Source organism: Peromyscus eremicus, chromosome 19, assembly GCF_949786415.1.
Source record: "Peromyscus eremicus chromosome 19, PerEre_H2_v1, whole genome shotgun sequence".
NCBI lineage: Eukaryota > Metazoa > Chordata > Mammalia > Rodentia > Cricetidae > Peromyscus > Peromyscus eremicus.
In genome coordinates this window covers 5,655,408-5,670,854 of record NC_081435.1, presented here as the reverse complement: position 1 = coordinate 5,670,854, position 15,447 = coordinate 5,655,408, and the positions used below count along the sequence as shown (strand labels likewise).

Sequence of the window (15,447 nt, the reverse complement as noted above, 5' to 3'; positions counted from 1 at the left end):
ACTCAGATTCACCCAGAACATACTCAGGAGTTTCCTGTCACAGAAATATGAAGGCCTAGGGATGTAGTGTGGTGGTAGAGTTCTTGGCTACCATGCAGTATATGCTGGATTTGAGGATTTGCAGAGAGAAAAGGGAGGGGGAAGAGATGGAGAGTCCAAGAAAGGAAGGAAGGAGGGAGGGAGGAAGGGGAGAAGGGAGGAAAGGAAGGAAGGAAGGAGAAACCACAGCCACAAGATCACAAGATGGCAGGCGGAAAGGGCCGGAGCAGGGCCCTGAGACAGGCTGGGACAGTGCTGTAGGCCTAAGCTTCTGCTCTTTGTCTTTTGTTTGTTTTGTAGTGCTGGGAATTGAACCCTGGTCCTTGCACATGCTGACAAGGACTCAACCATGGATCTTCATCCCTGACTTGACGTTTTAGTGTGCTTGAATGGTTTAGTAGCAGAGGGGCGTGGGACAGTTCAAAGATGGACTGGCCCTCACTCTCAGGAAAGCAGAGCCCGCTTCCTCAGCATCCTCAGCAGGCGACTTGATGGCACCACAACCCAGTTTCTTCACTGCCTCAATCAAAATGTCCCTGTACTAGGCATTTTTATACTTAGTATTACCATAGTGAGAATTCAAGCAGATAATCTGTAAAATTTCCAGCAGAGTGTTGAACACACTCTCAATAAATGTTAGCTATTATAGCATTTTCCCCTTCTGAATAGGGATTATTACTCGAAAATGGAAAACATATTCTAGAGTTCTTAAATCAAGAGAAAAGCCTAAGCAGTGTGTCAAAAATCCCTCTAAATATAGAACCCACTGTTGGGAGGAGGAAGGGGGTGGCTGTGGAGGCAGGCTCGTGTGCACATGTTCATGCTTGCCTGCTCACACGGAAATCAAGACAAAACCCTAAAGAGACTGTGTTCACTGAAAATACCCAGCTGGGCTCCAGGAAAAGGCAGGATGATTTCGTCCTGGGCTTTTCTGAGAAAAATAGCCATTTGTTCTAGAAACCATTTAAAACAGACACTTGCTTGACCCAGGAGTATGCCCAGGTGGTCTTAATTCTTTTTGTCCCGTTCAGCCTGATCCTTTAGATTTGAAGAATTCTGATTGAGGGCACAGCACTTAATTGTCTGAGGATGAACATCTGCCAGCAGTTACTGAGTCTGTGGCAGGAGGGCACGGTGCTTTACAGAGAGAGAAAACAACTCTTGGGTAGTGCAGGAGAAGGTCCAAGCCAGGCCCTGTAGTCCAGCTGCCTATGGGAGTCTTGGCATCATTATTTATCAGCTCGCTGCAGTAGGGGGCCTCATACAGTCGTGTAGACTTGATACCATGTACCCCAAAGAGAACAGTGCATGTTTTCTTGTGTGTCCATGTGTTCCTTTTAAGAATTCACTGATAGGATCCCGTTTCTCTAGTTAAAACAACAACAACAAAATCAAAACTCAAGCTAATGGGCTGGGAGCATGGCTTAGTGGGTAAAACCTGTTGTGCAGACATGAGGACCTGAATTTGGGCCTGGGCACCCACATACCAAACCCAGTGTGGTGGTGCACGCCTGTTTTCCTGGCACTGAAAGGTAAAGACAGGCAGGGGCCTGGAGCCTGCTCCCCAGCCAGCCGAGTCTGTGAACTCAAGGTTCCCTGAGAGACCCTGTCTCAAAAAGTCAGGTGAAGAGCAACTGAGGAAGACTCCTGGCATTGACTTTATACTGTTACCCCCACTTTGCAGGTGAGGACACTTCTGGCACATGCATGTGCATGTGAACACAGACACACGACAACAATACTAAAAGCGTTAAGAACTTCCTGTAGATAAGTAGTGTCTCAGTGGCCTTGGCTTGGCCTGAGCCGTCAGTATCAAGACCGACTGTCCAGACTGAGCTCCTCTATTGGCCCTGCACATACCCTGTTGTTTACATTTGAAATGCTTCTTTCTTTCCCCCCACTGGCTCCAGTTCCATCTATCCCAGAAGATGATGCTGCCTCAGGGAGAGGTGCTGGAGGCACCCCACAGCTCCCCATACGTAGATACAATTCGCTTTGGTTTTTACTTAAGAAATTATTTTCTTTCTTCCTTTAAATTACTTCTATCCATTTCTATAACAAGCTCTAAATCAATTTTTATCTGTAGTCATGAAACATGAAATTTCCCAAGACTGGAAACATTAAAGAATTATCCCAGAACCCAGAGTGGTCATAAACAACATTCTGTTTGCTTGAGATTAGATGTTCTTTATGATCATTCAGGATTTTTTTTTCTTCTTCCTTATTTTTGTTCACAGTTTCGGGAAATATAGACCATCATGGCAGAGAAGGTATCATGGAGTCCCTCGATCAATCTAATGTAACATTTCAAACATATTCATTATTAATTATAGTTTCTCTTCATTCACTCCTTTTCCTTCCTCTGTAATCTCAGCAGAAAAGACAGGAAGGAATCCTTTGATGACAGGTTGTCTGTGCCCATCTGTGCTTATCTCTCTGATGCTCTGAGGCCAGATAACATCTGTGGTGACAGTTCTCCCTATACCTGTAAAACACACACACACACACACACACACACACACACACACACACACACACACAGAGCTGTGCATGGACACACAAGTGTCCTTATCCACCCCTCTACCCTGTTTGCCATCTGCCTTAGACTTCAAATATTCGGGAAGAAATGTGGTTGGGAAGCCCAAACAGAAGACATAAAGAATAATAAAGCTGCATTACCTGGTGCTCCCAGCCTCACTTGCCTGATACAGAATGCCTGACCAAATCTTCTAGGATAAAAGGCTTATTTTGGCTTACAGTAGCTGACTTCTTTGTTTATAGGCTGAGGAGAGGCACAGAGTCATAGCAAGGATCATGTGAAGGAACAAAACTGGTCACCTCATGGTACCCAGGGGGGCAGAGAAAGCAGAGGAAAGACCCAGGGACACATTTACCACTTCAAAGCCACATCCCCAGTGATCTGTTCCCTCCAACAGGTCCCACCTCTAATAGCCCATTTAGCTGTGAACTCATTAATATGTTGATGAAGTCGCAGCCCATCCATCCTGTTACTTCTCAATGGTATATCACCAGCTGGGGACCACGCCTTCAACACATGCACTTTTGGTGGGATATGGGGGGAGGGGGGAGGGAGTACTTTTCATATCCAAAGTGAGATTTTTTTGTTTTGTTTTGTTTTTCGAGACTGGGTTTCTCTGTATAGCTTTGCGCCTTTCCTGGATCTCGCTCTGTAGACCAGGCTGGCCTCGAACTCACAAAGTTCTGCCTGGCTCTGCCTCCCGAGTGCTGAGATTGAAGGCATGCGCCACCACTGCCCGGCTGAAGTGAGATTTTTTTTTAATGCCCCATTAGATGGTAGACTCATGACAGATTTTCTTTTTTTTTTTTTTTCTCGAGACAGGGTTTCTCTGTGTAGCTTTGCGCCTTTCCTGGAACTCGCTTTGGAGACCAGGCTGGCCTCGAACTCACAGAGATCCGCCTGCCTCTGCCTCCCAAGTGATGGGACTAAAGGCGTGCGCCACCACTGCCCGGCTCATGACAGATTTTCTGTTCAGCTACATTTCTACCCTCTATACCTCCCAGATTTTCAACTGATAGGTACCACTCAGAACTTTAAAATATCCCCCAGTGCTAACGAGATCATTTGGGAGTTGCCCCTGAATCTGGTAGCCAGAAAAAAAAAAAAAGAAAGAAAATTGGACCAGAATCTGAATAGAGTCTTTTCCCCAAGCCCACGCCATGTTTACCTTAGAATGGAAAGGTGGGGGTGTTTATTGGTAAAGAGCTCCTGCATGGGTGTAAAGGCCTACCTGGTGTCCTTCCCTCCTGTTCTCCCCCTTGCTTCTTGGTCAGTCTTAGCATTTCATTCCCCAGGGTTTTCTCACCCTCCCTGTTCATGTCTATCCTACAGAAGCTGCCGGTAACCATGCCCTCTAGTTTCCAGGGCACTCGGGCTTAGGAGAGCGGGGAAGGCTATTACATTTGTCCCTAGGTAAACAGAGCGAGTGTCCAGTTCCATGTCTGGAAACAGGATATGACCAGGTGTCTACCAGGCATTGTGGGAAGTAGAGGGTGTAAAGGACTGGAGACAGAAGGTGGCCGGCCGCAGAAGGCATGGGAACACCCCTCCCACCCCCCAACACCCACCCCCCAGCTTGAGTTTCCACAACTGTAAAGCCATAAATCCCAGGAGTGTTCCAGATGCAGTGTAAGGACACAGTGTGTCGGGGATAGTAGTGACAGAGTAGGTGGAGTCATGAGTCAGCTGTGTGCTGTCCCAGGAGTTCTCACCGCTCCGCACATCCTCAGTTCCCATCCTTCGTGTACTCCTTCACGGTTCTGCCAGCTGTACTGACGGTAACCTCAGAAGTCTCGGTGTTTCCGTTTGGTTTGGGTTGACTCGGTGGTGGTGGCTTCACAGCACATCATTTCCTTCACTGACCTTGACTGGAAGCCCCAGATCCTCTGCTTTTTCTCTCTTGCTATCAAGTAAATGATTTCCCTACACAATAATTACTAGATAACATATTATCTTGTACTATCAAGCTTTATCAAACTGTAACAATTGTACATAAAAGCTGTTGGCTTTTTTTTTTTTTTTTGAGCATAAATGAAGAGGCAGTCTCTCTAATAATCAAGAAAAGCTTTTAAGCCGGGCGTTGGTGGCGCATGCCTTTAATCCCAGCACTTGGGAGGCAGAGCCAGGCGGATCTCTGTGAGTTCGAGGCCAGCCTGGGCTACCAAGTGAGTTCCAGGAAAGGCACAAAGCTACACAGAGAAACCCTGTCTCAAAAAACCAAAAAAAAAAAAAAAAAAAAAAAAAGAAAAGCTTTTAAGTCAGACTAAGGTTGTCATCTGAGCTCCATCATTTAAATACGGCCCCTTCGGCCAAGTGACTTAACATGTGAGTCTACTCCTTACCTGCAAGATGAGAAGCTAAGGCCACCTGTGGGGATCTGGCTCTTAAGACACTAGGTCATTGAGGGAGGGGACCCACTCCTAGTCACTAGGCTCAATTGTCCTCTGAGGGCTGGATGTGCTGTCTCTGCTGGCTACCACAGGGCAGCAAGACGAGATTTAGAGAATCTCTGTTTAGCCAACTGTGTCTCTAGAAGGGCATATTTATGATTATTGTCACATTTATAAAAACAAGAGGTTGAATTATGTCAAGTCTTTCATTTCTAAAAGTGTGGTTGGCTGTTTGAGTGAGGGCTGCCACTGTTCAACCACGTGACTAAGTGAAACACGGCGGGTGGGTTGACTCACTCTCTAGTCTCGTTGCCCCTCCCCCCCCCTTACACTAATTCTCAGCTCGCTGAGACCCTCTGTGGTGTGCACACGTGTAATCCTAGCATTCGGGAGATGGAAGGACGTTCAAAGGTTCAGGATTGCCCAGTGTGGTTGTGGTGGTGCACACCTGTAATCCCAGCCCTTGGGAGGGGAGGCCCGTGAGGCAGATCTCTGTGTGTTCAAGGCCAGCTTGGGCTACATAGTGAGATCCTGTCTCCCAAACAAATGGTCACACAAACTTGGAAAGCTTTTTTAAACTACAGCTGTTTAGGCCTTATTCCTAACTGCATCAGAATAACTGGGGGACCCTGAGATCAGTATTTTTTAAAGGCTCACCAGGGATTTCCATTATCAGCCAGGGCTGAGAACCACCTCACTGTGCACAGGAAATGGTGAAGAGCCCAGGAGACCGGGTTTGGATGAGCCGTGGCTGTGAGGAGATGTGACTTCAAATATGGTGTCTCACTTTTGTCTCATTTCTAAATCTGCTTTCTCTTAAGATTCCCAAGAGAACAATCTGCCCTCAGTTCTCATCACCCTCCAAACCAGTCTACGCTCCATTACCTCATGGACCAGGCTCTTCCCAGTTTTCAGTCAGCCTGACTCAGCACAGCATGGGAAGCCTTTTCCCGCCCAAGCTCCTGAATCTCCTGGGCCCTCTCCTGCCCTGACCACCCACCCCTGTGCTCAGCTACTTCCTCTCCTTCACTCCAGTGAGCCTTTCTTTCTTCCCTGATAACCCACAGTTGAGTTTAATGTGTTGGGTGTACCTCCTTTGTATCTCTACTGTCTGCTCCACACAAAATGATTCACTCTGTCATGCTACAGTTGACCTGTGCTTCTAGCCACATAGACTATTAAATTCCACAAAAGCAAGGACTGTGTCTTTTTCACATGCTCACACCTGTTACTGGTGTAGTCGGGCTCAGTGGATATTGAATGAATAACTAAATGATTACACAAGAATGAAGGAAAGGGAAATTCTTAACAAACCGACTCAGTAAATTCCAGAAACCAGGGCTTATAGATGAATGAAGACAGAAGAAAACAGTGTTAAGGACTGACTCAGACAGAGCCGGGTAAATCAGATTTTAGCCCTTTCGTATTCATGTGCACACTGTTTCTAAGACAGAAGAAAACAGTGTTAAGGACTGACTCAGACAGAGCCGGGTAAATCAGATTTTAGCCCTTTCATATCCATGTACACACTGTTTCTAGCACACTGTGCCAGGTAAAAGGGGAGTCCATTGTAACAGAAAACCAGACCAACTTTTCACCCAAAAGAGCCTGATTTCCACAGCAGGTTCTGCCCTGAGCAGTAAGCAAGAGCAATCAACAATGTTCATGTCAAAAAGCACCAAAGAAGAGTAATATTCAACATACTTACTTCAGATTTTAGCAGACTTTTCTAAGGCTAGTAATTAGTTACATAGTCAGATAAAATGATGTGCTGTGTGAAATTTCTTTCAAAACTCCCAGTAAGGGGCAGTAAGGCATGAAGGTGCACATGGAACAAGACTAGTAAAAAACTCATAGATTTTGACACGGGGGTGACAGTGTCTTCACTTAAGAGATTCCTTTCATTACTTGTCAGCTTTGGTGTGAGATTGAAATTATCCAAAATAAGTTGATTTTAAGGAAGACATAAGATATTAGTTAGAATAGTTATTAGCCTTTGAAACATCGTGGAAGTCTTTCTCAGCATTCCCCTTTGATTCAGTGAAGATACATTTGTAAAAGGGAGAGAAAGAAAACCTCAGCCATACATCATCTGGAGCCAGCTCGGTCTTGGTCAGTTGGAAACCAGGAATGTTCTCCAAGGTCTGTACACTGTAATCAGTCCACATAGTTTCCAGGCAGCAGCGTTTACACGTCACTGCAGTGTGATTTGTAGCGCCCCATTCATGTGTCCACGAGAAATAGAGCCTCGTTGATCTCTCCCATTATTTGTTTAGCCAAACAATACCTTCCCACAGCACAACCTAGCCCATCGCCAACCCCACCAGGAGACAACACTAATGGTTGCTGGCACCCCTTCCCTCCCCTTCTGCTCGGTTTTCACGGGCCTCTTCCTTCAAGGCTGGCAGAAAGAGGACCATTGCAACCTCTTTTTACTTGTAACATTTGCTGCTCAGATAGGGAACTTCCTGCCTCTCATGAGGCCTTTCACTTGATTGGGACTGTGTATCCATGCCCTCGGCCCCTTTCCAGGCCTCTCCCGTTCTCTCCACAGCCCTGACCCTCTCTCTGCAGCCCTTTCCACCCTAAGCAGCCCAGGCTTTCCATTACCTTCCTCCACCCAGGAGTTCATGCCTTTCTTTGCCCCCAGACTCCTGGGAACGCATCCATCAGCCTGGCCTTTGCTAGTTCCTATTCCTTGGGGTCACCCCTGTCCTACCTAGTCCTTCCTATTCCCTTTGGGTTCTGATTGCCCAGTGCCCCTCCACGGTCATAGGTCATATGTAGTGGTATTTGCTCTGCCCATGACCTTGGGCTCTAAGACCCAAAGGAGGCGGTGATTCCTGCCACTGACCTCTTATAAGGAATTGGAGAAGGGTCACATGCCCCTTCTCCCTGCTCCTGCCTGCGAGGTGAATTTGCTCCCAGATCAGATCAGAGGACGACTTCTGCTGTCTACTCCGTTCTGTACTCGTGACTGTATTTCCTCAATTTATATCTTAATAAATTCTGTTACCCATTTAATAGACTCATGTGGATTGATCATAATAGTGGTGTCCGACCATTCTCCAACTCCTTATAAGAAGTCATGGACAATGGCAGGAAGCACCTTCTCCTTTGGGCCATATAGCCCAAGGTCATGGGCGGAGCTAATACCACTACAGTCCTAGGGCTGGATAAAGGTTCCAAGCCAGCAGCATCAGGGGACTTGACCATTGCTGGAGGTTTCATTCAGGATGAGAGCCTTAGTGCTGGACTTGGGGCTTTTCCTTGGCCCTTGCAGCCCTGGCTGGGTTTCCTCTCCTGCCCTGGTGGTCAGCCCCTCCTGTTCTCCCTGGAGACTCTCTCTCTCTGCCCATGCCTTGCCTCAGGCCCAGCTGCCTTCCGAGTCTGCAGCACCTGACTGGAGTCCCCCATCTCTCTGTAATGTCTCATGTTCCTCGGATACCTTTTGTGAATACTTGCCACATTTTCCATTTTGCTTTTTACACCATAAAAAGTATTTCAGTGACACCTTTTTCCTAATTTGGAGAGTTCAAAAGCCAACAATGTCTTCAACTGAGCTTAATAAATTAACAGAAATTTATGTTGGCTCCCCTGGAATATCTCTATTCCTGTGCACCTTTTGAGCTTAGAATGACTTGGGTTTTGCTCGTCAACTGTGAGGGGAAGAAAAGCTTATTTTAGAAAATAAACGAGACAGTTTTATAAAAACGAAATGGAGCTACAAGGAAGGCATGCTTCCAGAGTACAGGCAGTAACTGGCCGGGCCGCGTTGCTCTGCCTCTCTTCTCGTACAGGAGCGAGCAGTTCCTTTATGCCTCTGCTCACACGTATGCACTAGTGGCTCCTCCTGTGACCTTGCCCTGTGACCTTGCCCTGCACTGGTGGCTCACCCTGTGACCTTGCCTTGCACTGGTGGCTCCTCCTGTGACCTTGCCCTGTGACCTTGCCCTGTGACCTTGCCCTGCACTGGTGGCTCCTCCTGTGACCTTGTCCTGTGACCTTGCCCTGCACTGGTGGCTCCTCCTGTGACCTTGCCCTGCACTGGTGGCTCCTCCTGTGACCTTGCCCTGCACTGGTGGCTCCTCCTGTGACCTTGCCCTGCACTGGTGAATCCTCCTGTGACCTTGCCCTGCACTGGTGACTCCTCCTGTGACCTTGCCCTGCACTGGTGACTCACCCTGTGACCCCTTCCTGTGACCTTGCCCTGCACTGGTGACTCACCCAGTGACCTTGCCCTGCACTGGTGACTCACCCAATGACCTTGCACTGCTAGGTGTAAGCTTGCAAGTGAGTACTCAATGATTCTGGAGCATAGGACTTAATTAAAAATAAAATGCTTTTCATCTCTGTATAATAGAGTGATAAAAGGCATTGACACTGGTTTGTTTCAGGCCCCTAAATCAATCAGTATCGGGCTTGGATTTCATTATATAGTTCTCGTTTAACCAATACAGTTAAAAACAGCCCTAAACCGAACACTCTCGTTGCACAATGGCAATTCTTTTCATTCCCATGAGGGTAGGGAGGCCCCTTTCCAGTCAGTCAAATCCCTGTTGCTACTTAACTAGTTGGGCCAGTTCCTCATATTTTCAAGTAAATTTCTTCATCACTAAGATGAGGGTGATGGACTTGTTACATGAAGAACGTGCTGAGGACGGTGAGATGCCCGGAAAGCACTTCATTCATACAGCCTCCACTCTTTCCCTGCCAACCAAGCGTTTATCGGGTTATTAAGCGAAGAGTAAAATGGTTCAGTCAGACGCAGACAAGTCTCGTTCCTTCCCATCCTGCAGCAGGCTGTCCTGGAAAGACTACACGTAAGTGACGCAGTGGATTTGTCTGATTGATGTGTCAGGGAGAAAGGAACGAGAAGTAACACACAGTGAAGGAATCCTGGGGTGATTGTAATCTGCACCCTAAATAATCACGTTTAGTTCATGGAAAGTTCAACAGAAAACTTGCTGAGCTTGAGAAATGCAACTCCACCGTGGCTTTCTTTGACCCACCTCTGGGTAGGGTGAGTTTTAGAATTATCTTTAAAATATTTTTGTTGAAACAAAAATTCACAGGACTGATTCCAGAGGAGAGGAAAATATGACTTGTCATGTTTAAGGGTAGAATACTTGATTTTCTGTGACCTTTGTCACATTTCAACATAGTATTAGACAGTGCATTATTTCAAAATAATCATTAAAGCAATAAATAGCATTCCAAAGCCAAGACAGGCAAGTTATGAGATCAGTTTAAAAACTTGTATTTAAAAACTGGGGTGATCCATCCACCCATACCATTAACAAGAAGGCAGGTGAGCCTCTGGTCAAGGAAGGAAGTTTCCTGGTGCCTCTTGTCACTTGCTAGCCCTCACTGGCTCGGAGTTAGACGTTAGCACTCTACTGCCATCCTGTTAGAACCCTGGCATTCAGGAGTGGGGAAACTGCTGAAACACCTTTCTCAGAAACAGAACCCCTTTTTCAGTAGAAGAGGTTTAGAAGACACGTGGGAGAAGGAACCCTTTGCAAGTAGCAGAGGGCAAGGACACTGGGGGAAAGGCAAGGTCTCCCGTCACAGTGACGCCCTCGCCCTGATCCTTTGCAGGTGACAGATAGGGAATGCGGGCATGTGCCTTAACCGACCGAGACTATTCTGAGTTTTCTCACCCTAAGATGTTAATCAGGTAAGGAGCAGCACTTCTCAGACCCGTCACTGCTGAGTAGATATTTTTGCAGCTATCTGGAAGCATGCAGGACAGTGACAGAGCTGGAGATGTGAGTCTCAGTGGCCAAACAACTAATTGTCTTCACTCTTCCCTCTTTTTTTTTTTTATCACAGAATCGGAAGACTGTTTGATGGTACAGAACCCATTGTTTTGGACAGTCTCAAACAGCACTATTTCATTGACAGAGATGGACAGATGTTCAGATATATCTTGAATTTTCTACGAACATCAAAACTCCTCATTCCTGATGATTTCAAGGTGAGGGAATCCATGTTAACAGTAAATTTGTGATTTGTTTTGATGTGCTCCAAAAAACTGTTTCTAATTCCCTGCCCTGCCACGCATGCCATCTCCAACGGCATCAGCCCCCCCCCCCCCCCCGACCCCAACAGGGCTATCCTGTCTTTGTGAAGCAGAGCACATGGGCACTTAAGTTTTATAGGACCAGGAAGCATTCACCTTTTATTTAAATAGTTGAATTATACTTCCTTTTAGGAAACTGAAAAGAAGTTTGTTAAATTCAAATTTAATTTCTGCTATGTCTTAGCCAGCTAGATAGTAAAAGAACTTCTTAACTCAATGAAAATTTGTCTCCCAGAAATCTAAGGTTAATATTAGCAATATGTTTTTAGAATTGTTCCTTTTGAACGGAGTAGCAAGTATTGGCATCAACCACAGGAAGGGAATCTCGGTAGGCAATAGAATTTATTAAAAGGGAATACATGGAAATAGAATTTTTATGGCTGGTAATGTCTCTCTAAATAGAAGATTTCTAAAACTACTAATTCTGAATACTATTAGAACTAATAGAGAACTAACTAAAACATCTGAATTCAGAACCAATGCTCAACAATCAATGTGTTGCCTGTGGAATAGCAAGAATCAGTCATAGCATCTAACAGAAAAAAGAAGAGCAGAAATTGTAATGTCCAGGTAGCAGTAAACCTAATGAGATGTGTGCAGAGTGTATTTAAAAAGGGAATTTCTATTTTGAGGCAGAAAGGGTATATTTAAGACTTTTATACACAGGAATTTTTAAAAAGATCCATGTGAAGCAAAAAAGATCGTATTCAAATAGAAGATGTCTTAGTAGAAGAAATATTTGCAACAAAAGATTAATATCCATCATAAAAGAGTTCCTCCAAATCTATAAAAGTATATAAACAATCTAGGGGAAATTTTTAACTATAAAAAAGATTTTCCCAAAGGGAGAAAAAGATTTTGTCAGTAAATATTTAAAGTGGTATTCATTCTCCCTCTAGTATCAAAGGTACAAAAATAAAATGATATAATCCTTTTTATAAATTCGTTTGACACCGTGCTGGGGGAGTGTACGTTGTGGTCGAGAGGGAAAGTGACTAAACCTTCTTGGAGGACAATTCAGCAATAAATTTATTAAAATTTCAAACATGCATGCTATCTAGCAATTCCGTGCTTATGAATCTATCTTCTCTAAATGTTCACAAGAGCATGTAAACATGTGTGTACATAGGATGTCTGGTACTTGTGTTTATAATAGGAAAACTTAACATACCTAAAAGGAGTTCAAAAACAGCAGATGGTAGGAAATAATATAGACTATCCATATAATGGAATAATTTTAAAGAGTATGGTTCGCGTATATCTGTTGATACATGGGGCAAAAACCGAATTTTTATTATTTGGTGACAATAGCAAGTTATAAAATGATATGCAATGTGTTTCTATTTATGTAAAATATCATGCATGTTGTGAATATTTGAAACAGCATCTTCTCAATACACAGATGTAATTCACTTACACTTCAGAGCTGCGGTGTATTCACCAAGTCTTTACAGTCTGGAGTGTAAAGTGAGGTGTGCACCTTGGGAGACCCACAGAACTTATTGCTGGCCCATGAGCAGCAGGCTCATGGATCCTCCTCACGTTCACTGCAGAGGTGCAGGGACTTGCACATCCCAACAGCGGCCATTACTCTCCTATGTTCTTATAAAGGGGCATTGTTTTTCATCTAAACCAAACATGCCCTGGTGTAACTCCTCTGTACTCTATTCCGTTTGACTAGTAATCCTTGGCACATGCACACTGTTTCATGTTCAGGAGAGAGAGGATGATGGAGAGGCCCCCGAGCCCTTATTGACTTGGGATCTGCTGGTTTACAGCAGTTGACCTAAAAGTTGGTCACGTGGGTTGGGGAGGTGGCTTGCTGTGCAAGTGTGAGGACCTGAGTTCGGATCCCCGGTTTCCACATAAACGCCAGGCCCAGAGGGGGCCAGAGAGAGGTGAATGGTGGGGCCGCAATGGCCAGCTGGTCTAGCTACCATGGTGAGTAGTTCCAGGTTCAGTGAAAGACCCTGTCTCAAAAACTAACAACAATAATAATGTAGAGATTGATAAAAGACAACTATCATTGCCTTCAGACTTCCATGTATACACCTCCACACGCACACCCTCATGTGTACACTCCCACACAAGCAGTAGGTAAATCAATAAATTCCAGCCATATAACCCTCTGAGCCTGATCCTAAACTTGCCGCATGGTAATATTCTTACAGACAGAGACACGTGTTTTCCTAAAGGATATTATATGCTGTGCCCATGACAGTTGCTTATTCAGTGACAACAGCCACAGGAGGCCAGATGCTGAGTGTCTCTTAAAATCATGTAGGACTAACCTGAAAACAGAAAGCTTGCATCTTTATAATGTCATCGTGTATAACTCCCATTTCTAACAGGGATGTGACTCCAGGGAACCATAAGATAGTAAATTGGGAATTACTGTTAGAAAATAAATATAGCCGTTTATTTTTAATGACAGCATATTTCAAGAAAGGATCTTGGTATTTTAAACACATACTTTGGCTTAACCCTCAGTCACAAACTTCATGGGAGGCTCTGTTCTGTCTCTAAGCGCATTCAGATTAGATGCTGATATGGCCAGTTCCAGAGGCCATGCCCTGGGGACTCACCAGGTCACCTAGGACTGGGCCATTTGCCTCACCACACCTTTGGGGTGTCCCCTGAAGATTCCTGAACCCCAAATATCTGTTGTTCATCAACTCTAAGTACAGAACACAACCTTGAGTTGATCATAGCCCAAAACAATTGTCAAAAGAGACTCACATATCCTGGGGCCTTAAAATGCTTCCTTTGGAGCCGCTGGGAGATGGGTTGTACATCACAGTGTTCGGGGACTTAGAGTGAGCATCAGGAAGAAGGGTGGAAGCTGAGATGGCCATTCAGCTCTGTGGCCTTGATGGAATTAAACCATGAAGAGCAGTTCAGTTCTCAGGGACCACACATGCCCATGTGAGCTGTCAGAATGCCAGAGTTTTCCTTCTGACCCTGGCAATGGGACACAGCCTTGTCACGTGGAAAGAATTGCTTTACAGGTTTGCTAGGGAGAATGATTATTGATTGCTTCCTCTGGCTCCAGCCATTTAATGGTGAGCAGACATGGGTGTGAAATCTTACAATTAACATCCACTAACATCCAATTCCACAAACACATTGGCTGTGCTAAAAACCCACTTAACAATTATGATAATCTCATATTTCAGAAGCTTGTGTCCTGGCTTCCACGGAAAGCCAGTTGTCAGTGTACATGATTGCATAACTTCTCTGAGTGTTTGTATGTGGATTTAACTACCCTTCCTGTCTGATTCCGTCCTCAATTATGATGATTTGCTCATTTCTACTCCAGTCCCCACATACAAACACAAATGTATGTTTGCAGTTCTCAATACTCCAGAAGCCTGACACTTTGCTTTGACTCCTCTTAAGGACCCATAAGAGTCTCTCCCTCCAGCTTGTTATTTTTAACATCTTTGATAACAGCCCCGCTGTGATCGCTCTCTGTGAATATCCACCCTTCCTAGATTTACACAAATCCACTACCAGGCAGCCTAGCTTATCAATCTTCACTGTATCCAAAACTCTAATACTTTTTAATATTATAGAAGTATGCGTTTACTGTAGAAAAACTGCAAATATAAAAAGCAAAGAACATTGATGCACTGTATTCCCTCTGCTCAGATAGCCAGAGTTAAAACCTGCCCTAGGTTGCTTCTCTGCTGCTGTGATAAACCCATGAGCAAGAGCAATTTGGAGAGGAAAAGGTTTACTTGGCTTACACGTTACAATCCATCATGAAGGCAAGCCAAGACAGGAAGTCAAGGAAGGAAGCTGGATACAGGAACTGAAGCAGAGACCATGGAGGGATGCTGCTTACAGGCTTTCCTCCTCTAGGTTGCTCAGCTTATACACCCCCAGGACCATCCACCCAGGGATGGCACTGTTATGGTAGGGTGGGCCCTCTTGCATCAGTTAGCAATTAAGAAAATTCTCCCAGCCCAAAGGCCTGTCTGATGGAGGCAGTTCCTCATGTGAAGCTCCCTCTTTCCAGGTATGTCAAGTGGGCTACCAAAGAGAACTCTGACAGACCCTTACATAGCCCCTTGGAACTTTAACAACTTTCTACCATCCCTTTTAAGTAAACAGTATTTCGTGTAATACCATAACCACACTGAAGTTCACTTGGTTGGTCCCCAAATGTCCTGTACAAGTAGTGTTTCTGGGATACTGGCTGGCCACATATTGAGTGAGAATTTACAGCTCATCGCTCTCTGAACTGTATAGTAAGGCTCCTGCTTACTTAGCAATGAGGCTGGGCCAGCTGCCCCACAGAATGGTATGTCATCTAGATTTGCCTGTTTGCCGTTCCAACAGTTTAGCTCATTCAGTCTTCTCCTGATTTCATTTGACCTGGAGGTTGTATC

The 15,447-nt window shown here is 45.1% G+C and overlaps 1 protein-coding gene across 2 annotated transcripts in view; it reads left to right on the top strand.

Moving 5' to 3' along the window:
- The window catches only part of Kctd1 (potassium channel tetramerization domain containing 1), a 101,483-nt gene that overhangs the window by 69,056 nt on the left and 16,980 nt on the right, over positions 1-15,447 (top strand). For both annotated transcript variants that reach the window (XM_059246352.1, XM_059246351.1), the window contains exon 3: positions 10,804-10,948. In XM_059246352.1, coding sequence (XP_059102335.1) covers positions 10,804-10,948 — 145 coding nt within the window. The remainder of the gene's footprint in view (positions 1-10,803; positions 10,949-15,447) is intronic.